This window comes from Triticum dicoccoides, chromosome 3A (genome assembly GCF_002162155.2).
Source record: "Triticum dicoccoides isolate Atlit2015 ecotype Zavitan chromosome 3A, WEW_v2.0, whole genome shotgun sequence".
NCBI lineage: Eukaryota > Viridiplantae > Streptophyta > Magnoliopsida > Poales > Poaceae > Triticum > Triticum dicoccoides.
Genome location: NC_041384.1, coordinates 249,425,375 through 249,450,397, shown reverse-complemented (window position 1 = coordinate 249,450,397; position 25,023 = coordinate 249,425,375). Strand labels below are relative to the sequence as shown.

Genomic DNA, 25,023 nt, shown 5'->3' with positions numbered 1-25,023 from the left:
TCGAACAATTACGTCTTATATTAACAATCCACCAAAACAATATTGGTCTTCTTACCAGGAACCAAAGCACCTTGTGCGTAGGAGTTTTGACAACAACAAAAAAGATATCTTGCCACATCTGATCACACAACCAAAAACATATGAAAAATATATGTGACACAATACATGACGCGGTTTTTTTTATCCAGGGCTGCAAACTGTGGTGTGTCCCTAACTTTACTTAACTAGCTGGATGAACATAATTGTGTGCTCATCATTTCAGCGCACTCGGCATAGAGAAAAATGGATTGAACGTCAGCGAGAGCCCGATTACTGACACCATGTTCAGCATCCAGAACAGGATCTGATCACCTGCATATCGGATGATAAATCAAATAAGTATATGCCCTGATAATATGTACTCCCTCTGTCTGAAAAAACCTGTCCCTCAAATAGATGTATCTAAGTTACTGCTAGATACATTCATTTGAAGGACAAGCTTGTGACAAGCTTTTTCGAACCAAGGGAGTACTTGTTTCCATTCAAGTCGAAAGCAAAGCTATCAGTACAAGTGCAATTAGCATGGGTTATATGAGCAATGTGTTTACCTGGTATGAACAATCCAGTTATGTTCTTCTGAGCCCATGAAAACCTAGATAAAGGCAAAAGGTTAGCTAATTGGTTAGGAATCACACTTGCGGCCAAGCAAAAACTCACAGTACTTCCTACTCACAAAATAAAAGAAACACTGTGCTTACAGAATTCCTGCTGCCGCTGGGGCTACTGCTTTGAAGATTGACATCAGAGTCACAGATATACCATTTGCGACACCCCTTTGTTCTTGTGCCTGTACACGTTTCATTGGAGAAGTTAGAACATAGCAAAAATGAATCAAAGAAAATGCAATGAGACAGATGATACATACCACCGCTGTGTTCTGCAGAATGTTGCATGCAATAGTAATCGTAGCCTGTTCCATTTTAGATGATAAATCAAAATATGTTCATGATTAAATTGTCTATTAAAATCACTGCCCATGGAGCTTATTTGTCCAAGGGTACTGAACATCTAATTTTATTTCATCTGTACGAGTGGTGCTCAATTATGGTTTCTTTAGACCCGCCCAAACAGTCATCAACGTGATTGTATTCTTTTAAAGGAAGGTTTTATTGATCTTCCGACCTCTTCACCAAGATGATGAACATGTCTGTATAGGATGTTACTAATGTAAGCAGCGAGGTCAGTGGCAGAGTATGAATGTTTGGAGGAGCTAAATGAGAATATTTTCTTCCATCTAAGTCCTCAAAAAATTTCCTTCGGTGATTTGCATTGGGCTGGGGGGGCATGAAACCCTTAGCTATACACATATCTCCGCCCCTGAGCGAGGTATAATTTTTCTTTGTACTGGCTGGGTTCTAGGGTTTTTGCCAACCACCGATGAACACCCCTAGTTTGTATTATTTTTCACCTTAAACGAAGCAATATAGATAATAATATGCTAACAATTTGTTCCGACCAGAAAATGGACATACCGCAAACATATTCTTAAGAAGCGAGGCTATGTTGATGAGTACTTTGAGCTCCACACCATATAGGTTAGCCATGAATGGATATGTTGCAAGGAGAAGTATAGATAATACCTAAAAAAACAAACATGCATTTGGTACTGTACAGTAGATTAGACATATTAATGAAGTATCTTGACGCAAAATGTTCTTGTCACATACCGCTGCAGAACGGAATGGCTTGACTAGCCCAGCATACTTGGCAAGGAGCGGGTAAATCAGAAGTTGATATACCAAAACACCAAAACCTGCAAGATCGAACAAAAATGGCCACAAGGTAAAGGAGTTCAAAACCAGTACTTCATGTAATAGGTAAAGGAGAGATGCCAGATATGTGTCCAGTTAATTCATTTTGTGCTGAATGTTTCTCTTGCGCAATGGCCATACTATACAAATTGAAGAAACATCACATACCTGAGATAGTTAGCACGGTACCAACCTCCTGGGATGTAAAACTCAGTCCCCGGTATTTTCTGCTGCTCACAGCCCAGAGTGAAAATATCTGACCATGGAATTTACAGAACACATGCAAAGTTGATTTAGTTCCTTACAAAAAAAGGTTGATTTAGTCCCTAATATGATTGTTCTCTAAAGGGTAGATATCATATATACTAGCATCTTGTCAACCTAAAATATTGTTGAATGTGTTCAATATGCCTAAACATAGATTTACCTCAAGATAAGCTGTATCATGGAGAGAAAACACACAGTAGAGGGTTATTGCTGACATCAACTGCCAGTTCTTTAGCAGGTTCTTTGTGGATGCCATTCTGCCTGATCCAGATTGTTTAGCATTCCTGTCTTCTGAGGTCGAATCAGCAACTTGCGCCTCCATTTCCTCAATAGCTTCCACTTTGTCATCATGGTACATGTGCAGAGTTTCCTAAAAAGAATCATTTATTCAAGTAGGAAATCAAGGGAGAGAAAAAAAACCATAAGGAGATTTATGGGCAATACCGGGAGCCAAATGCATGCAAGACATGCTCCTGCTGCTAGAACCGATATGACGAAGCAAGGGAGGAAGTATGGAAACCTATAAGTAGATGTAATTTGAAAGGTTTATCTTATCTTCCCAACAATGCAAAATTTGTATCATTGAAAAAGTATGAGTAATAATCTACCTTCCAAATATGGATTCCTCAGAGAAAAGATTCGGGTACTTCTTTGCAGGCTGGTACAAGACAGAGAATACACAACGTTAGCCAGAGCCATTCATATAAGATTACTAACTATCCTCCAAAGGGAGATGTTGTGTTCATCCTTTGACAAAAATTCTAGTTTTCACTTTTAACTGTTAGATATAAATTCCTCCAAATAAAGCATATATGTACTTTCCTAACACTGCCATGACAGTAAAGTTCTTGCCTATTGGTACAGTATTTTGGTTTTGCCCCAATTAGTAGATGATCCATTATTCTCAATCTCTACACCACGGTTACATATAATTATAGTGGCCTAGTGAGTTATTGCAGTAATGGCTTTATTGAACTATTGTATGCACGAGTAACTTACGCTTAGTTTGTTAAATGAACGCATCCGCCACCGCCAGGAACCCCCCTGCACCCACCACCGCTGCGCCGCCGCCGGAGGGCCGGCCGGCGAAGGCGTGCCGCGCCCCGGGATGGTGGCGGCGGGGCCGATCCGTCCCCCACATGCTTCCCCCTCCCCGCCCCGCGAATCCACCAGCCGCCGCTGGGACGCGCCACCCCCCGCCCGCTTCTGCCGCACTGCCGCCGGTGGGCTGACCGCGAGGCCGCGCCACACCCCAGGATGCTGCCGCCGGCCGGATCTGTCCCCCGCGCGTCTCCCCCACCCCTGGCCCCGCGTCCTCCCGCCCCCACCCTGGCTCTGGCGTGGGCGCCACTCCTCCCAGCGTTGTTGCACGTCCTGTTGGAAATATGCCCTAGAGGCAATAATAAATTGGTTATTATTATATTTCCTTGTTCATGATAATCGTTTATTATCCATGCTAGAATTGTATTGATAGGAAACTCAGATACATGTGTGGATACATAGACAACACCATGTCCCTAGTAAGCCTCTAGTTGACTAGCTCGTTGATCAATAGATGGTTACGGTTTCCTGACCATGGACATTGGATGTCATTGATAACGGGATCACATCATTAGAAGAATGACGTGATGGACAAGACTCAATCCTAAGCATAGCACAAGATCGTGTAGTTCGCATGTAAAGATTTATATATGGGAAGTCCTGTTTTGGTCACCGGAAAAGTTTCGGGTTTTATCGGTAACGTATCGGGACCACCGGGAGGGTCCCGGGGGTCCACCAAGTGGGGCCACAAGCCCCGGAGGGCTGCATGGGCCAAGTGTGGGAGGGGACCAGCCCCAGGTGGGCTGGTGCACCCCCCCCCCCCCCACAAGGGCCCAAGGCGCCTAAGGGGAGGAAGGGGGCAAACCCTAAGGGCAGATGGACCTTAGGGCCCATGCGTGGTGCGCCTCCCTCTCCCCCTCCACTTGGCCGCCACCCTAGATGGGATTGGGGCTGGCCGCCGCCCCTAGGGTGGAACCCTAGGTGGGGCGCACCCCTCCCTCTCCCCTATATATACTTGAGGACTTGGGGCTGCCAACAGATGAGTTTTTGACCTCTCCCTGGCGCAGCCCTACCTCTCTTTCTCCTCATATCTCGCGGTGCTTGGCGAAGCCCTGCTGGATCACCACGCTCCTCCACCACCACCACGCCGTTGTGCTACTGCTGGATGGAGTCTTCCTCAACCTCTCCCTCTCTCCTTGCTGGATCAAGGCATGGGAGACGTCACCGGGCTGTACGTGTGTTGAACGCGGAGGTGCCGTCCGTTCGGCACTAGGATCTCCGGTGATTTGGATCATGGCGAGTACGACTCCTTCAACCCCGTTCTCTTGAACGCTTCCGCTTAGCGATCTACAAGGGTATGTAGATGCACTCTCCTTCCCCTCGTTGCTGATTTCTCCATAGATAGATCTTAGTGACACGTAGGAAAATTTTGAATTTCTGCTACGTTCCCCAACAGTGGCATCATGAGCTAGGTCTATTGCGTAGATTCTATGCACGAGTAGAACACAAAGTAGTTTTGGGCGTTGATTTTGTTCAATATGCTTACCGTTACTAGTCCAATCTTGTTTCGACAGTATTGTGGGATGAAGCGGCCCAGACCGACCTTACACGTACTCTTACGTGAGACTGGTTTCACCGACTGACATGCACTAGTTGCATAAGGTGGCTGGCGGGTGTCTGTCTCTCCCACTTTAGTCGGATCGGATTCGATGAAAAGGGTCTTTATGAAGGGAAAATAGCAATTGGCATATCACGTTGTGGTTTTTGCGTAGGTAAGAAACGTTCTTGCTAGAAACTCATAGCAGCCACGTAAAACATACAAACAACAATTAGAGGACGTCTAACTTGTTTTTGCAGGGTATGTTATGTGATGTGATATGGCCAAGAAGAATGTGATGAATGATATGTGATGTATGAGATTGATCATGTTCTTGTAATAGGAATCATGACTTGCATGTCGATGAGTATGACAACCGGCAGGAGCCATAGGAGTTGTCTTTATTTATTGTATGACCTGCGTGTCATTGAACAACGCCATGTAATTACTTTACTTTATTGCTAACCGGTAGCCATAGTAGTAGAAGTAATAAGTTGGCGAGACAACTTCATGGAGACACAATGATGGAGATCATGATGATGGAGATCATGGTGTCATGCCGGTGACGATGATGATCATGGAGCCCCGAAGATGGAGATCAAAAGGAGCAATATATTGGTCACATCATGTCACTATTTGATTGCATGTGATGTTTATCATGTTTATACATCTTATTTGCTTAGAACGACGGTAGCTTAAATAAGATGATCCCTCACTAAAATTTCAAGAGAAGTGTTCTCCCTAACTGTGCACTGTTGCGAAAGTTCGTCGTTTCGAAGCACCACGTGATGATCGGGTGTGATAGGTTCTTACGTTCACATACAACAGGTGTAAGCCAGATTTACACATGCGAAACACTTAGGTTGACTTGACGAGCCTAGCATGTACAGACATGGCCTCGGAACACAAGAGACCGAAAGGTCGAGCATGAGTCGTATGGTAGATACGATCAACATGAAGATGTTCACCGATGATGACTAGTCCGTCTCACGTGATGATCGGACACGGCTTAGTTGACTCGGATCATGTAATCACTTAGATGACTAGAGGGATGTCTATCTGAGTGGGAGTTCATAAGATGAATTTTTTTATCCTGAACATAGTCAAAAGGATTTTGCAAATTATGTCATAGCTTGCGCTTTAGTTCTACTGTTTAGATATGTTCCTAGAGAAAATTTCAGTTGAAAGTTGATTGTAGCAATTATGCGGACTAGGTCCGTAAACTGAGGATTGTCCTCGTTGCTTCGTAGAAGGCTTATGTCCTTAATGCACCGCTCAGTGTGCTGAACCTCGAACGTCGTCTGTGGGTGTTGCGAACATCTAACATACACGTTTTGATAACTACGTGATAGTTCAGTTAAACGGTTTAGAGTTGAGGCACCATAGACGATTTCGAAACGTCGCAGAACATATGAGATGTTTCGAGGGCTGAAATTGGGATTTCAGGCTCGTGCCCACGTCAAGAGGTATAAGACCTCCGACGAGTTTCTTAGCCTACAAACTAAGGGAGAAAAGCTCAATCATTGAGCTTGTGCTCAGATTGTCTGAGTACAACAATCATTTGAATCGAGTGGGAGTTGATCTTCCAGATGAGAAAGTGATGTTTCTCCGAAGTCATTACCACCAAGCTGCTAGAGCTTCATGATGAACTATGATATATCAGGGACATATATGATGATCCTTGAGATATTCGCGATGTTTGACAACACAAAAGTAGAAATCAAGAAGGAGCATCAATTGTTGATGGTTGGTGAAACCACTAGTTTCAAGAAGGGCAAGGGCAAGAAGGGATACTTCGTGAAACGGCAAATCAGCTGCTGCTCTAGTGAAGAAACCCAAGGTTGAACCCAAACCCGAGACTAAGTGCTTCTGTAATAAGGGGAACAACCACTGGAGCAGAATTACCCTAGATACTTGGTAGATGAGAAGGCTGGCAAGGTCGATAGAAGTATATTGGATATACATTGTGTTAATGTGTATTTTACTAGTACTCCTAGTAGCACCATGGTATTAGATACCGGTTCGGTTGCTAAGTGTTAGTAAACTCGAAATAAAAGGCTGCGGAGTAAACAGAGACTAGCTAAAGGTGAGCTGGCGATATGTGTTGGAAGGTTTTCCAAGCTTGATGTGATCAAGCATCGCACGCTCCCTCTACCATCGAGATTGGTGTTTGCGTTGAGCATAGACATGATTGGATTATGTCTATCGCAATAGGTTATTCATTTAAGGAGAATAATGGTTACTATGTTTATTTGAATAATACCTTCAATGGTCTTGCACCTAAAATGAATAGTTTACTGAATCTCGATCGTAGTGATACACTTGTTCATGCCAAAAGATATAAGATAGTAATGATAGTACCACCTACTTGTGGCACTGCCACGTAAGTCATATCGGTATAAAACGCATGAAGAAGCTCCATGTTGATGGATCTTTGGGCTCACTCGTTTTGAAAAGTTTGAGACATGCGAACCATGTCTATTGGTGTATATGCATGAAGAAACTCCATGCAAATGGACCGTTTGGACTCACTTGATTTTGAATCACTTGAGACATGCAAATCATACCACATGGGCAAGATGACTAAAAGCCTCGTTTTCAGTAAAATAGAACTAGAAAGCAACTTGTTGGAAGTAATACATTTCGATGTGTGCAGTCCAATGAGTGCTGAGGCGTGTAGTGGATATCGTTATGTTCTTACTTCACAGATGATTTGAGTAGATGTTGAGTACATTTACTTGATGAATCACGAGTCTGAATTATTGAAAGGTTCAAGTAATTTCAGGGTGAAGTTGAAAGATCGTTGTGACAAGAGGATAAAATGATATGATCATAGAGATGAATATCTGAATTACGAGTTTGGCACAGAATTAAGACATTGTGGAAATTGTTTCACAACTAATACAGCCTGGAACACCATAGTGTGATGGTGTGTCCGAACATCATAACTGCACCCTATTGGATATGATGCATACCATGATGTCTCTTATCGAATTACCACGATAGGTTATGGGTTAGGCATTAGAGACAACCACATTCACTTTAAATAGGGCGCCACATAATTCCGATGAGATGACACCGTATGAACTATGGTTTAGAGAAACCTAAACTGTCATTTCTTAAAAGTTTGGGGCTGCGACGCTTATGTGAAAAAGTTTCAGACTGATAAGCTCGAACCCAAAGCGGATAAATGCATCTTCATAGGACACCCAAAACAGTTGGGTATACCTCCTGTCTCGGATTCGAAAGCAACAAGGGATTGTTTCTTGAATCGGGTCCTTTCTCGAGGAAAAGTTTCTCTCGAAAGAATTGAGTGGGAGGATGCTGGAGACTTGATGAGGTTATTGAACCGTCACTTCAACTAGTGTATAGCAGGGCACAAAGAGTTGTTCCTGTGGCACCTACACCAATTGAAGTGGAAGCTTATGATATTGATCATGAGACTTCGAATCAAGTCACTCCCAAACCTTGTAGGACGACAAGGATACATACTACTTCAGAGTGGTACGTAATCCTGTCTTGGAAGTCATGTTGCTAGACAACAATGAACCTACGAGCTATGGAGAAGCGATGGTGGGCCCGGATTCCGATAAATGGCTCGAGGCCATAAAATCCGAGAGAGGATCCATGTATGAAAACAAAGTGTAGACTTTGGCAGAACGGCTCGATGGTCGTAAGGCTGTTGAGTACAGATGGATTTTAAAAGGAAGACGGACAATGATGGTAAATGTCACCATTAAGAAAGCTCGACTTGTCGTTAAGATGTTTCCCGACAAGTTCAAGGAGTTGACTACGGTGAGACTTTCTCACTCGTAGTGATGCTAAGAGTCTGTTGGAATTATATTAGCAGTCACTACATTATTTATGAAATCTTGCAGATAGGATGTCAAAAACCATTGTTTCTTCACGATTTTCTTGAGGAAAGGTTGTATGTGATACAACCAGAAGGTTTTAACAATCCTGAAAGATGCTAACAAGTATGCAAAGCTCTAGCAATCCTTCTAAGGACTGGAGTAAGCATCTCGGAGTTGGAATATACGCTTTGATGATGATCAAAGATTTTGGGTTTATACAAAGTTTATGAGAAACTTGTATTTCCAAAGAAGTGAGTGGGAGCACTATAGAATTTCTGATGAATATATGTTGTTGACATATTGTTGATCAGAAATGACGTAGAATTTCTGGAAAGCATATAGGGTTATTTGGAAAGTGTTTTTCAATGGAAAGCCTGGATTAAGCTACTTGAACATTGAGCATCAAGATCTATAAGGATAGATCAAAACGCTTAATGGTACTTTCAAATGAGCACATACCTTGACATGATCTTGAAGGTGTTCAAGATGGATCAGTCAAAGAAGGAGTTCTTGCCTGAGTTGTAAGGTATGAAGTTAAGACTTAAAGCTCGACCACGGCAGAAGAAAGAGGAAGGACGAAGGTCGTCCCCTATGCTTTTGTCATAGGCTCTATACGGTATGCCATGCTGAGTACCGCACCTGATGTGTGCCTTGCCACATATCTGGCAAGAGGGTACAAAGGTAATCTAGGAGTAGATCACCAGATAGCGGTCTAAATTATCCTTAGAGAAATAAGGATATGTTTCTCTGTTATGGAGGTGATAAAGAGTTCGACGTAAAGAGTTACGTCGATGCAAGCTTAACACCTATCCGGATAGCTCTGAGTAGAGATACCGGATATGTATAATGGAGCAACAATGTAGAATAGCTCCAAGTAGAACAGTTATTTGAAATGGCACCAAATGTAGCGTAGTAGTTGCATCTACAAGATGACATAGAAATTTGCGAAGTACATACGGATCTGACTGTTGCAGACCCGTTGACTGAAACCTCTCTCACAAGCATAACATGATCAAACCCAGAACTCTTCGGGTGTTAGTCACATGGGGATGTGACCTTGAGTGTTAATCACATATCGATGTGAACTGGATTATTGACTCTAGTGCAAGTGGGAGACTGTTGGAAATATGCCCTACAGGCAATAATAAATTGGTTATTATTATATTTCCTTGTTCATGATAATCGTTTATTATCCATGCTAGAATTATATTGATAGGAAACTCAGATACATGTGTGGATACATAGACAACACCATGTCCCTAGTAAGCCTCTAGTTGACTAGCTCGTTGATCAATAGATGGTTACGGTTTCCTGACCATGGACATTGGATGTCATTGATAACGGCATCCAATCCTAAGCATAGCACAAGATCGTGTAGTTCGCATGCTAAAGCTTTTCTAATGTCAAGTATCATTTCCTTAGACCATGAGATTGTGCAACTCCCGGATACCGTAGGAATACTTTGGGTGTGCCAAACGTCACAACGTAACTGGGTGGCTATAAAGGTGCACTACGGGTATCTCTGAAAGTGTCTGTTGGGTTGGCACGAATCGAGACTGGGATTTGTCACTCCGTGTGACGGAGAGGTATCTCTGGGCCCACTCGGTAGGACATCATCATAATGTGCACAATGTGATCAAGGAGTTGATCACGGGATGATGTGTTACGGAACGAGTAAAGAGACTTGCCGGTAACGAGGTTGAACAAGGTATCGGGATACCGATGATCGAATCTAGGGCAAGTACAATACCGCTAGACAAAGGGAATTGTATACAGGATTGATCGAATCCTCGACATCGTGGTTCATCCGATGAGATCATCGTGGAACATGTGGGAACCAACATGGGTATCCAGATCCCGCTGTTGGTTATTGACCGGAGAACGTCTCGGTCATGTCTGCATGGTTCCCGAACCCGTAGGGTCTACACACTTAAGGTTCGATGACGCTAGGGTTATAAGGAATAGATATACGTGGTTACCGAATGTTGTTCGGAGTCCCGGATGAGATCCCGGACATCACGAGGAGTTCCGGAATGGTCCGGAGGTAAAGATTTATATATGGGAAGTCCTGTTTTGGTCACCGGAAAAGTTTCGGGTTTTATCGGTAACGTACCGGAACCACCGGGAGGGTCCCGGGGGTCCACCAAGTGGGACCACAAGCCCCGGAGGGCTGCATGGGCCAAGTGTGGGAGGGGACCAGCCCCAGGTGGGCTGGTGCGCCCCCCCCCCCCCCCACAAGGGCCCAAGGCGCCTAAGGGGAGGAAGGGGGCAAACCCTAAGGGCAGATGGGCCTTAGGGCCCATGCCTGGTGCGCCTCCCTCTTCCCCTCCACTTGGCCGCCACCCTAGATGGGATTGGGGCTGGCCGCCGCCCCTAGGGTGGAACCCTAGGTGGGGCGCACCCCTCCCTCTCCCCTATATATACTTGAGGACTTGGGGCTGCCAACAGATGAGTTTTTGACCTCTCCCTGACGCAGCCCTACCTCTCTTTCTCCTCATATCTCGCGGTGCTTGGCGAAGCCCTGCTGGATCACCACGCTCCTCCACCACCACCACACCGTTGTGCTGCTGCTGGATGGAGTCTTCCTCAACCTCTCCCTCTCTCCTTGCTGGATCAAGGCATGGGAGACGTCACCGGGCTGTACGTGTGTTGAACGCGGAGGTGCCGTCCGTTCGGCACTAGGATCTCCGGTGATTTGGATCACGACGAGTACGACTCCTTCAACCCCGTTCTCTTGAACGCTTCCGCTTAGCGATCTACAAGGGTATGTAGATGCACTCTCCTTCCCCTCATTGCTGGTTTCTCCATAGATAGATCTTGGTGACACGTAGGAAAATTTTGAATTTCTGCTACGTTCCCCAACACGTCCCTGCCTGACGCCCTCCACAGAAGACCTTCCCTCCACCCTCCGCGGCGAGGCCATGCCCTGCTGGTGCGACTGGTCGTGGGTTGGGTGCGGGATCTGCGGCCGGTCGCGGGGGTGTTCGCAGTCGGCCTTCCTGCATGCGGCCCCCTCGTATTCGGCGGCCCTCTCTTTCCCGAGCCGCGGTGATGGCTCATGCGCGGAGGCGACGAAGCTACATTGCTAGAGGCAGTCACGAAGTCCCTCAAGACGGGTACTTGCTGGCGCTGCTCCGGCCCCGGCGAACTTGGACCCGCGTCTCTCCGGTGTCCATGGTTGCCGGTGTCCTCTGTTGGGCGGCTCCGGCCTCGAGAACCCAGCAGTTGCGTCCCTTCCAGCTCGCCTGGCTCCTCGATGTATCGACGGCTATGGCCATGGCAGCTCGGATCTGCGTACCTCTAGTCCTAGCTTGTCGGCGTTGCTGTTCGCCGTCGCCCCACCCCCTCTTGGTTTACTTCACCGTCTGCCCTACCTTGTACACTTCAAAGCCTTCCCTTTTTGCCAGATCCAATGCTCGTGGATCCGGAGGAGGTGCCACCCTCCGACGGCAGGTGCAGCCCGCCAACCCCTCTTCCGACATGGCGGCTCCGATCAGCGTTGGCTTCCTCATCCTCGTTTCCAGATTCGGCGGCTATGGGATTGCTTAGCCTCAGGCCAGGGAGAAATCCCTGCTCGGTTTGCCGATGCTGGAAACGACGGCGTTTGCGGATGTCATTTCCTCCTTGGAGGCGTTGTCAAGGCCCTCGGTTGCGCCCCTCTTCGAGCTCAGGGGAAACCCTAGGCCCGGTTCCTCCGGACCGGATGGCGACGGTATCTCGGCGTCGTATTCCTTCTTGAAGGCGCCATCTTGCTTGCTCGCGTTGTCCCCGGTCTTGGCTCTGGCGATGTTGGTGACCTTGTTGGTTCGAGTTTGCTGCTCTTTGTTTGGGTTTGGTAGGTTTAGCTGTGTTGTATCTTCTCTTCGGGCTGAGCATCCCTTGTCTTTCTGCTCCGGACACCATGTTCACGCCTGTCTGCGTTCGTGTCATGTGTTGTACCCTTATCTGTACTTATTCTGCTCCTTCTATCAATGCAATGATACGCAAGCTTTGCATATTCGCGAAAAAAAAGTGGTTAAATACGATCTTAATTCTACAAGGATACTTCTGTATTTTTATAACTCGATATCAAAGTTGACTGATCCTCACCTGTGCAAGAAATCCTCCAATGGCTGGTCCAATAACAAGAGCTATTGCTCGTGAAGATGTAACCTATGACATAATGTCACACATAATTATCAGCTAGTAACAGATAAGCCTTTCTTCAAATGAATCAAACCGAGAGTCTGAAAATAAAGATGAACTGTTCTCACAAGAGAAATTCCTAGTGCTTGGTGCTCTTTTCTGCAGACTTCTGAAGCATAGGCCTGAAAAATGCAGACACAACCGTGAGTGTTCAACAACTAATGCCATTTGCTTAATTTAATTAACTCATCACCCTCAGTGTACAGAAATCACCTTGATTGGTCCTAATATACCACAGAGTAACCCAAGTAGCCCCCTAGTTACAATTGCCATCCAGTAAGTCGTGCTAAGGCCGAAAAGGGTGTTAAATACGATCCTGAAAAAGAAGTAGTAGCGTAGGATTAATTTTGATTGAATTGAATGGAGTACGAAATATGTTTTCATAATCTAACTGAATTTTCCATACACTGAGAGGATACTGATAACAATGCAAGGCTTCCTCCCATATTTGTCAGCAAAAATGCCCCATGGCACAGCACTGATGGTTCTTCCAAGGAAATAAGCAGCCCCTTGAGACAGAGTATACAGTCAGTAGCTAATAGTCAAAAAATAACTATTTTCGAATTATGACGCTATTAGAGTCTATTCGGTGTACTTGTAGTCTTTTATTCCCTTATTTTTCCAGTAAATTGACAAACGTTGACAGGGGACAATACTAACCAACAAAACCAGCATAGAACCCAATGTCTTGCTCTTGCTTTGCAACTTCCAAGTCCCTAATCTGTTAAATAATAACAACGGCGAACATATAATTAATCAACAATAAAAAAATATAATTAACCAACACAAAGTATGTAATAATTCAACAAACGACAATTCATGCATACAATCAGGATAGATGTTTAAGTTTTGCGACTTCTGTACATACCATGAAGTATAGATAGGGAAACAGTGACTGGATCGGTAGAGCTGGAAAGATAACAAACCAAGTTGTTAGTTAGCAAACGCCAACAATTGATATACCTTAACTTATAAAAAAACCTATAGAAATATGTCCAATCTTTTAACGAAGGTGACAAAAAAAAGTGAGTTTTGTAGACAAACTGCAGAAAGAGCCTCTGGAGAAACCATGAAATAAATGCAGAAAGGTACATGTTTGAGAGCATCTCCTAATGTTTTGAAGTCTGAAATCGGAATCTCTTGGTTATGTTAATTGAAAGCGATTGGATTGCATTATTGTACTAGAGTGGCAAATCCAAATGTTATAACCCTCCAGATTCTGGCAGTCATACAGCTGTTCCATGAGGATGCTGCCTGATCATCAGAGGAAATCCTATAAAAAAGAGCATCGTGTGGCATCATACCGGCACACAAGCATGCGATCCAAATGTAGAGGAACTCCGTGTAGGGTATCCGGTGGTCGGCCTGCGTCTTCCTCTCCTGTCTGCATCCGGGGCATCGTTCATGGTACACCTTCCTGACGCGGAGCAATGGCGCCTCTCGGCCTGATCCGGTCATCTTGATGCCTCCGGCTGCGACTGCGGCTGAATGCTACGTGACTCTTCCTACTCCGTTGGACGTCCTTAATCCACATCAAGATGATGCCTGGATTCTGAGAGTCGCGCGGCATCCTCGTTTGCCAAGAGCTGGAGAATCGAGCCTGGCTCTAGTTGTTCGTGGATTCTTGCCTTTGGTTTGTTTCGCTAAATTTAGGTGGCGGGATGAGAGGGTTGGCCAAGTCTTTCTCCTTTGGAAAGGCTTTACGTGCATGTGTATATAGTACTAGTACAAGTGCGGCCGCTCCTCTTTCTCACTCCATAAATCATAATGGCAAAAAAAAATTTAGAAGTAAAAAGCTTAATGTTTTTTTAATAAAAGCTTAATGTTGTTTTCAATCTATTGTGCAGTTGCGAACCAACCTATGGTTGGATGATTAGAGGGACAGTGGTATCTTCAGCCCACCAGGGCTCAAGTCCGACGATGAGGCGCCTACGGTGACTTCGCAAATCTCAAGATGATATGCCGGCTCAGGCTCTCAGAGGTGCTCATAGGGTACGGTGTGCGTGTGTGCATTCATAAGGGTGAGTGTATGCGCGTATGTATGAGCACTTGTGTCTGTACTGTGTTAAAAAAATCTATGATGGAGTTTTCTTTTGCCAAGAAACACCGTACAAACGCAGACACTCTGTGTTAAAAAAACCTATGGTGGAGTTTTCTTTTGCCAAGAAACACCGTACAAACGCAGACACTCAGACACCGTACAAACTTATGGTGTCTTTTGCCAACAAACACCGTACAAATCTATGGTGTCTGCGTTTGTACGGTGTTTCTTGGCAAAAGAAAACTCCATCATAGGTTTTTTTAACACAATACAGACACAAGTGCTCATACATACACGCATACACTCACTCCTATATGAACGCATACAAGCACCAGTGCAAAGTCTAGGACTTGAACTATGGTAGGCTGGTTTCACCACAAGGAGACACCGAAGGCCTCCACAAATTGAGATTTGACCGTAGAAGGAACGAATTGTATCCAAGGAACAAGGGGATAAAAAAGTAATAAGAGAAACGCATTGTTCATGGCTTGTATTGTAGTCGTATTCTTGTAGTCCGCCCTCCATGCCTCTTTAGTCTTTCTAATCCCGAGGCATTTTTCCCTCATTCCTTTTGTGGTAGCTTACGCGTAAGAAAAAGGCATCTTTTCCAACTTGCAAGATTGCTTCGCTTCTGGCGACTAGTTCTACCCACAATGTCTAAAGCTACCTTGAATGAATGAACGATTTGTAATCCCCATGAGTTAGATGGACCTAACCATCTGCTCTGTTCACCCGATGGTGGAGTTGGGAGGGCATGGTTTGAGCCCACACATCTTGGACCACTCCGTCGCCTCAAGGAATCATTGAGATCGGGCTCCTCGTATAGGAAGCAAAAATAATATACACTCGGTCAAGCTTGAGACATGGGGTATGTTTGATTGCTCGCAGCCCCCCAAACAGTACCAGTGCATGCAAAAAAGCCTATTCGATTGCTCACGCGAGGCGTTGGCTCGTACACGCACGAAACTCAAAGCATTCCATATCCTGACTTGCTAGGAACGCTTGAATCGACCGTTTCAGTGGAGCCGGGCTGAGGCGAGCGCAAGTCAGGAGGGGGTTGGCGTATGTAGGGGTGCAGGCATGGAGGTGGTGAGAGACGAAAATCTATAGGTGTGATATGGCGCGAGATCTGTAGTCTCAATCCCCCACCACCCTCCCCTTTTACTCGCTCACCTCTATTGGGAGAACAAATCCAGCCTCAGTTCTTGACAGCGGTACCGGCGGCGACTTACATCTGTGGTACCGGCGGCTCGGACCGAGATCTGTTGCACCAGGATGTGCTCCTCCTCCCTTAAGCCACTCGTCACCTTCGTCTCCGTCTCGTTCGCCTCGTCTCCGACATGGGCGGTCATTGTCTCACATGGCGGTAAGCAACATACAACTACCCACCACCCCTCCACTATTTTGTCATTAGCTAAGGTGTAGGGTCGATTTTGTTGTTACTTACCAGAACATCGATTTCACTAGGACAAACGGATGAAGCTGCTCGTTCAAGCATCAACACTCGTAGTTGTGACTCAGACCTAGGTCATGTTGGTCCACAAGAGAGTGGTTCGTCATAATTCGAAGCCTGTGATTAGACATGGTCCAATGTTATCCCGAGATAGTGAGAGGATGGCGAATCTAAACTACATCTACAACATTAATGATGTAGAGATTGTCAACATGCTTCGGATGACAAGATCGTGTTTCTCCAAGATTGTGAAGATGTTTAGAGAGAGGGGGTTGCTAGAAGATAACATCTACACCTCTATGGAAGATCAAGTAGTAATGTTCCTTCATGTTGTAGGTCATAACCAGAAGTTCAAAGTGATTTACAACACGATTAGGAGATACAAGGAGACAACTTCCCGGTATTTCAAGCAAATCTTATATGCTATTAGAAAGCCCAGAGGAGAGATGATCAAGGCACCTAATGGTCAAACTCCTTCGAAGATACGTACGAGCTACAAATGGTATCCATATTTCAAGGTGAGCAGTACTAACTATTAGTTCTTGCCATGAGATGATTGTATTGTTATGAGTCATAATACTTTTTCAATGCTATCACATGATTGTATTGATGCAATAGATCGTACTCACATGACTGCTATAGTGTTGAGGTCACGGGCTGCAGCATACAAGCATAGAAAGCACTACACAAGCCGAAATGTACTTGCTGCTTAGGAAGGATCAACCCATGATGCTAACATTCTTCAATATCCCTGATAGTAAGTTCTAGCTAGGAGATGTTGGATATGCATGTCGTCCTAGGGTTCTTCCACCCATTAGGAAAACTAGGTACCATCTTGATGAGTTCTCTGCTAGGAACTATCCTAAGATTGCCGAATCTAGCTTTAGAGTTAAAGTTGAGAGGGCATTTGGTGCTTCGAAGAATAGATTAAAGATTCTTGATCAAAAGGCATTCCACCCTTTCATACCCAAGTTAAGCTTGGTCTTGCATGTTGCATTATTCATAACTGGATGTTAGAGCGGGGTCCTGATGAGTACATGTCGGATGAGGATGATGTGACAACTAATGATATTGGATCTGTCCATGGTGTGAAGGCACATGCTAATGAAGCTTGCAAGAGCAAAAGGTTGGAGTGGGCTAAGGCAATGTGGTCTAAGAGGTAACAAAAGGATCTAAAGAAGACGAGGATGGTGAAATTTTCCCCCTTTTATCCATATGACTCTTAATTTGGTACCGTCATTGGTTAGTAGTTAGGACCAAAATGATGTTAATTTCATGTTTGTATAGTGCACTTTGTGGTAAGGCCACAACTAGTGAGAAGGGGTGACGAGAACATTAGGCCAGGAGCAATCAAACGCCAGGCAATTGTATCTTCATAGCCATAACCATGTAGTGCTGCCAACCCATCAAACGACCTTGTGATGCAATGCCGGCGGCCAACGAAGTGCAAAACATGGTTTAAAAACTGTATTTTCTTAAAGAAAGAATGTAAGGTAGGCTCGTACAGTATAATTGGTGCAACAAGCTAAAATGGCAAGTACCATGCCTTGAACCTGAATGGCTGGAATGCATAAATCCCTTTCCACCACTAGGCTATGCCTTAGTTTGCGTTCAAAGACTGTATTAGCTTAGCCAGGCTCTACCAGGCCAAAAGTGCAAGGGGGGCAAAATCTATTTGAGCAACCACCGTACGTTTGTTAAGGGGGCTCCTATCACGCACAGGATTGGGACGATCCATTAGGGACTCAATCGGATGTGGTAGCGATTCAACTCACACTGTAGCGACCCAGGCAAGTACTGTAGCGACTCGACCAACATTACAACGATTTGACTGACAATGTAGTGGTGGGACCGACACTGTAGTGATCACAGCGAGTACTATGGTGACTCGAATGGATACTGTAGTGATTGACTTTTTTGGTTTGTTGTCTTCTATTCAGCTTTTAAAACACAAAAAGGTATTTTTAAAAGTGAACATTTTTCTTAAAACTCAAAAAAATCTCAAATTCCTAACAAAATTTGAAAATACGAACATTTTTTGGAAATGCGGATTTTTTGCCAAAACATTTTTTGAAAACCATGATTTTTAAAAACATAAACTTCTTTGGAAATTCCAAACATTTTTTAGAAAGCATTTTAAATAAACTCAAATAATTTCGAAATTCCAAACATTGTTTGAATAGTGAACACTTTTTGAAATTTTCGCACATGTTTTGGACGCAATTTTTTTACAAAAATGCAAAAAAAAATTCAAAAACAATTGCATTCCTTAAAATAAATCCAAACATTTTTTTTGAAATTTGTGAAAGAAACAAAAAAACTGTAAAAAAATCAGTAAAAACAAAAAAACAAAAACAAAAACAAAATCCCAACGGGAAGGTTCCCAAAACCGAGTTATGTAGAACGTACATACAATAGATTAAATGGGACGGCTCATCTCACCATCCTTGTGTGTTTGGTCGATATGCTTTCACACAAAGCGACAAATAGGATTTGCCTTTGTCAAAGACCGTACTTATTTGTAGTCTGTGTCCGCGTCAATAAAATCCATGATTAATTGCGTGCATCTACACAAAAGATTCGGAGCGAGTGACGGCTGAGCTTCCGGGAAACTTCCTCCATGGTGTTCCAGGCTGCGCTCGCTCGCTCGCTCCCTGTCAGGGAATAGACGGACCAAATACTTCACCCCGATAGCAACCCAACCGGGGTCTGGATCTGGAGTGAAGACCATACGGATGGGATGGATCGCCACCACGTATCCTCTATGTGTGCGGTGCACTGGGAGGAGGGTAGATGTGGCCATTTCGGGTCCCACATCATGCTACTACTAGCACCCATCTTGGTACCGTACACATGCCACTGACGTTGATGTGCAAAAAAAAAAAAAAGAGACATGCCACTGACGTTGATGCGCAAAAAAAAAAGACATGCCACTGACGCGCAGCACATGGAGGATCAATGAAACATCTGTGTATAGGTCAGTTATAAGGTCAGGCACGGTAAGCAGCGGCCTGCGCGCCTTTTTTTTGTCTAGGAAAAGGAAACGCTCTGGACATGGCAGATGTAGAGCAACTCAACGTTAGCTACGATTAATACAAACTTTTTCAAAGCCGTCGTGAAAGTGCAGTTTCTGGAATTCCTCAAAACGTTTGGCAAATCCACAAATTGTGCTCTAGTGCCAAGTTCGGCTAGCCCTAGTCAATTGGTCGAAGCCTGCTACCCTACCATGCCATGTTCAAGGAGTTAATGGACTAATACCTTGTGCTGCTTACAACAACATAGGACTATTTGTATTGGAGTTTGAAGACTATAGAGGTAATATCATCCGGAGTCATAGAACTTGCGCTCAGTTTGGTGCTAAAACTTTAAAAATACGGATTTATGGTTATCCAACTTGTGTTATCGTGCAAATACGGTCACTTTGCTCGTATCTAGCCGTATAGCCTGCCCATGTGACGCGCCAGCCTGACGGAGGCCCACCTGTCAGTGGTTAGGAGTGCACAAGGGGTTGGGTGACTCTAGCACACCGTTTTTCTTTTCAGAAAAATCCCTACGTAATTTAGTCAAATATAATGAAAAAATGATGGGGGTAGATTGGGTTCGAACCAGCAACCTGTTTTTTTACGACATTGAACCAACAACCTGTTAATTAAACAATTACATCCATCCCACCAGTGCTGCTCGAAACACTCGCTTCCGACTAATGATGTTCGCGCTCATCGTCATATGGCCGACTCTCCACAGTGCGGCCTGTGCGGAGTCCGCGACTCCTGGCGCCATTCGCTCTTGGAATGCACGTCGTCTCGAAGCGTTTGGGCTCTCATGGATGAGGAGACTACACATAAAATCATAGAAACATCGGAGCCCAAGGCAAAGCAGTGGTTATTCACGCTAATGGAGCTGCTATCTCATGAGGATTTTGTGTTGGTTGCGGTAACTCTTTGGGCCATATGGCACTCAAGGCGTAAGGCGATCCATGAAGCTATATTCCAAAGTCCCCACACGACTTATGGATTCATCACAAGGTTTATAGCCAACCTCGGCATTGTTAACGAGAAAAATCAGAGAGGGGCGGCGACAGTCGTCACACACGATCACGCACATACACGTCCAAGGAAGCCACCAACAAGACACTTCAAGATACATGTGGATGCGGGAGTGACAGGTAGAAAAGGAGGATCAGCTGCGGCTATTTGCAGAGATGAAGAAGGAAATTACATGGGGAGTTCAGCCCTTGTTGTCGAAGGGGTCACGGACCCAGCCTCCCTTGAAGCGATGGCATGCCGGGGGGCCTTGGCCCTTGCAGAGGATCTTGGAATCCAAAACCTGGTGGTGGCTTCGGATTGCCAACAGGTGGTATCTGATATCAACAAAAACGCTAGGGGAACGTATGGAGCGATTGTTAGCGAGATTAATCTTAGAGCACCTCCCTTGCACTGTACTTTTGTTTATGAGAGTCGTGCTGTCAATGTCGGTTAGCAAAGTTTTCTTTTACTAGAGGTCGAGGACGCCATGTCTGGTTTGGTGCTCCTCATGATGTCAGATGTATCCCATTCCAAGTGGACTTCATGAATAAAGTTGGATTTTACCCCTAAAAAAAACCAGTGCTGCCCGATGTTGTACATGCACAACTAAAATCTATTTGATTACACACAAAAGCACGTCAAGTTATTCTAAACAAAACATGTCAAGTTTGTCCAGGTTAATCAGATAAATAGACGCACATGTCTAACTGGTAATTTAGGGGTGGGGCCACTAGTCGGTGTGATACTAACAACAGGTTAGGCTGACCAGGTAACTAGACTAATCTACACAAGGCCCACCTGTCAGTGCGTCAACCAAAAATTTGTAACTTGGGCGCATGGATAATTCCGCAGGGAAAAAAGGAGCCCGATGGATTCCATTCCTCGACCTCAAGTGTGAAACCGCAGGAGCTAACCACTACACCAAGTACCTATAATTGTCTAAAAGATAAACAATAAATTTTATATTTGGCAATGAAACTACTCGTATTCAGGTTTTTTCTCCCGGACCGAATTTCTGATAACAGATTGGTTACCATAAATTTTTGTGGTCCCCGGAAAACTATGTTATTGCCTGAATTTTTTAATTTAAATGACAGAAACCATGTCAAATATATATCTCTCATATGCATACAGTATCAGAACGACAATGAATTGAACTTGCGATTTTTCAAATTTGAATTTTTTGGCCAAAAAGGTGAGAATTTTTGGAACCGGTTTTCTGGCTGAATGTGGGGATAAATGAAATATAAAAAGAATATGCGTCCATATTAAAGAAGGCACATCTCTTTATAGTCACGAGTATGTAGCTAGTGCATGTGTGTATACGATGTCTAGAGTTCAAATCTTCTTTGCGATTAAGTTGTATCCATGTGTGTTATTAAGGGGCTACTGCTTAATTAAATACAAAACAAGGGGTGTTTTTGTAAAATAAAAATATGCGCGCCTCGTTCAAGCTGTTCCCAATCATTGACAATGGGCATAGCCACGCTGACATGCCACATCAGCGCAGGATACGTCTGAATACAAGCAAAGTGACCGTATTTGCATAAGGATGCAAGTTAGATGACCATAAATTTATATTTTTAAAATTTTAGCACCAAATTAAACATTGAGCGTAAGTTGTATGACTGCATGTGATATTATCTCAATACTCCCTCCATTCCAAAATATAGTGCGCCCGCGCTTTCCGAGGTTCAACTTTGACCATAAATTTAACCAACGAGACCAACTGCGGCGGGAGAAAAAATTATATAATTGAAAACTTTTTTTGAATACGAATTCAGTGATATAATTTTTGCTCCCGCCGCAATCGGTCTTGATAGTTAAATTTACGGTCAAAGTTGAAGCACGAGAATAAAGAAAGTACTACATTGTGGAATGGAAAGAGTACTATATTACTACTCCAGTATAGACATGATAGAATTCTACACAGAGAGGTCCCACCCCATGCATCTGTTGTTGTTGTCTACTGCCTCCCGTATCAGTTTCGCACCCTTGATGATGGAGAAGGCACATGTGAGTTACTCCATCGTTCTCAGCTTTCACCCATCGGATAGGACAGAGGGAGCAGTAGTAGTAAAGCAAGACCATCGTCGTTCAGCTAGGGAAACATTAATGTATTATAGAACAAAAAAGTACAGGTGTTGATGTATTCTACTCCCTCCGTTTTTAAATATAAGTCTCTGTAAAGATTTTATTGTGGTCGTATGTAGTTTATAGTGAAATCTCTAAAAAAAACTTTAGGAACGGAGGGAGTAGTAGACAAAGAGTACGAACGGAAGAAACGGCGTACGCGTCCTACATCCAGAACGCTGGAGGCTGGAGCTGGACCCATGCTGGAAACAAGAAACTCAAACAAGGTGGAGGAGAAGAAAGGGAGGGGCGCACTAACCGGCGCAGAGACAGACGACCCACACGTAGAAGAAGTTGAGGTAGGGGATGCCGGTCTTGCTCTTGTTGATCTCGTCCAGCCTGCATCCTGGGCACCCTTCCTTGCAGAGTTTTCTCTCCCTCGCTGCTGCCAGCAATGGCGCCGCCGAAGACTCGTTTCTCTCGCTGGCGGCCATTAACTAGCTTCTCTCTGATGAACAGGAAACGGGATGCGGAGATCAGCTCGGTCGACCTCTGCTTCCGAGAAGTGAAGCAGAAAAACGAAAGGCGCCCGTTCACCTCTGCGGGAGTAAATGGAGCAGTAAAGCGCACAAGGTAGGCGTTAGCGTAGTGAGCATCTGCTGCTTTTAGTGCGAGTGTAGATGCGGGCGCGCCTTGTGGACTGTGGTGTGTTGTTCCTACCTGGTGCGTGGGATGGACAAGAGGGTTTGGTCCGGAAAACCTATAAAAACATCTCCAGCCGTGTCTCCAATAAGCTTTCCTAGGTCAGTTTTTTAGTACCGGCACTAAAAAATGCCCTAATCGCGCCCCCAGGACGCCAAAAAACGCCGGTTCGGCCCTTTTTTTCGCCCCGCGGTCACAGGCCGAACCCGGCGCACTGAGGGCAGTTGGGGGTTCCGGCGCAAGGGAAAAGCGCGGCTGGCCCACGCTGTCAGGGGAAAAGTCAAGGTTTTCTTCCCCGACTCGTCTCCCATCCCTCGCGCCCTCGGCCGCCAGTAGCTATATCCCGGCGCCGCCCGCCGCCTTTCACCACTAGATAGTCATTTCACGCTGGAAAAATAGCAGAGCTTCGCCGCGGGAGCCCCTCCAACAGCAGCTGGGCGTTTCCGGCCGCGGAGGGGCAGTTTAGCGGCGCGTACATGCCCACCGGGCGCAAGGTGTTCGGTGATTTGCCTGCCTCGGCGATGGACTCGGATGACGAGGAAGTGCTCGCCGCGCTGCTGGAGGAGGAAGCCGAGGCCGACGTCCAGGAAGAAGAGCATCTCATGGTGCTCGCCGCCCTCGCCCAGCTGCTGGCGAGCAATGAAAAGCCGCGGCGAGGTGGCTCGGCGCCGGGGCAGGTGAAAGCAAAGAACCAGCATCGTGTCGAAGGCTACTGCATGCTCTACTCCGACTACTTCGCCGATGCTCCACTTCACGGCGAGAAAACATTTCAGCGCCGTTATCGGGAGTTCGACAACTACTTCAAGTGCAAGATGGATTGCACCGGCGCCCTTGGATTCACCTCCATCCAGAAGTGCACGACAGCGATGAGGATGCTTGCATACGGAGCTCCCGGTGATTCACTCGACGACTATGGGCGCATGGCCGAGTCCATCAGCATAGATTATTTCTACAAGTTCTGTCGGAAAGTTGTGGCAGTGTTTGGACCGCAATACTTGAGAACACCCAATGCGGAAGACACTGCTCGGATCCTAGCACAGAATGCAGCAAGAGGATTTCCTGGGATGCTTGGGAGCATCGACTGCATGCATTGGAAATGGAAGAATTGCCCATTTGCTTGGCAGGGGATATACAAAGGCGCCAAAGGCGGTTGCAGTGTAGTACTTGAGGCAGTGGCCACACAGAACCTCTGGATTTGACACTCCTTCTTTGGTATGCCAGGAACTCACAATGACATTAACGTGCTGCAGTGCTCTCCTGTCTTTGCCAAGCTTGTTGAAGGTCATTCTTCTCCGGTGAACTTCGAGATCAATGGGCGGCACTACAACAAGGGGTACTATCTAGCTGATGCCATCTATCCGAGATGGTCGACATTTGTGAAGACGATCTCAAACCCTGTGCCAGGAGGCAAGAACACCTGGTTTGCGAAGGTTCAGGAGGCTTGCAGGAAGGATGTCGAGCGTGCATTTGGTGTGCTCCAATCTCGATTTGCTGTTGTCCGGTATCCTGCTCAGACCTGATCGAAAGATCAAATGTGGGAGATTATGACTTGCTGTGTCATCTTGCACAACATGATTATTGAGAGCGAGCAAGAAGACCCAGTGTTTGACACTGAACCATACTACAGGCAGGGTCCTCTAGCCGAAGTTGATCACCAGCTATCGGCAATCTGGACTGCTTATCTCAGTATGCGTCAGGAGATCCGAGACCCACAGGTGCATCATCAACTGCAGCAAGATCTGATAGAGCATCTATGGAGGCCCAAGAGCGACGCCGGGCGCGACGTGTGATGAAATATGAGTTTTTATTTGTTGAACTATATAATTTGTATTGAACTATTTGTTGTTGTACTATTTTGTTAAAGTATTTGATATTTCTATGATGAAATATGTGATAAAAAAATTATGTGCATAATTGAACGACGAACAACGGCGAACCACGCCGAATATGAGTCTATTGTCATCCATATGAGCCCTTTATTCGCCGAAATGGGGC

The 25,023-nt window shown here is 45.2% G+C and overlaps 1 protein-coding gene across 3 annotated transcripts; it reads right to left on the bottom strand.

Annotated features, from left to right (window-relative positions):
* LOC119268017 (probable peptide/nitrate transporter At3g43790) lies at positions 1–23,050 on the bottom strand. Of its 3 annotated transcripts, XM_037549507.1 has the most exons (18): positions 22,924–23,050; positions 22,646–22,834; positions 13,603–13,643; positions 13,395–13,455; positions 13,141–13,243; positions 12,948–13,050; positions 12,803–12,856; positions 12,639–12,701; positions 2,666–2,715; positions 2,502–2,577; positions 2,218–2,427; positions 1,959–2,046; positions 1,707–1,792; positions 1,512–1,619; positions 905–949; positions 738–826; positions 588–631; positions 1–351 (listed from the first exon to the last, which is right to left on the bottom strand). In XM_037549507.1, the coding sequence occupies exons 2-18, from the start codon at positions 22,818–22,820 to the stop codon at positions 254–256; spliced, it is 1,494 nt and encodes a 497-aa protein (XP_037405404.1). In that variant the 5' UTR covers positions 22,821–22,834; positions 22,924–23,050; the 3' UTR covers positions 1–253. The 3 variants fall into 3 exon arrangements, with proteins under 3 accessions (XP_037405404.1, XP_037405405.1, XP_037405406.1); XM_037549508.1 differs by lacking the exon at positions 22,924–23,050 and having other exon boundaries at positions 22,646–22,916; XM_037549509.1 differs by lacking the exons at positions 22,646–22,834; positions 22,924–23,050 and adding an exon at positions 14,039–14,383.
* Between the last annotated feature and the right edge of the window lie 1,973 nt (positions 23,051–25,023).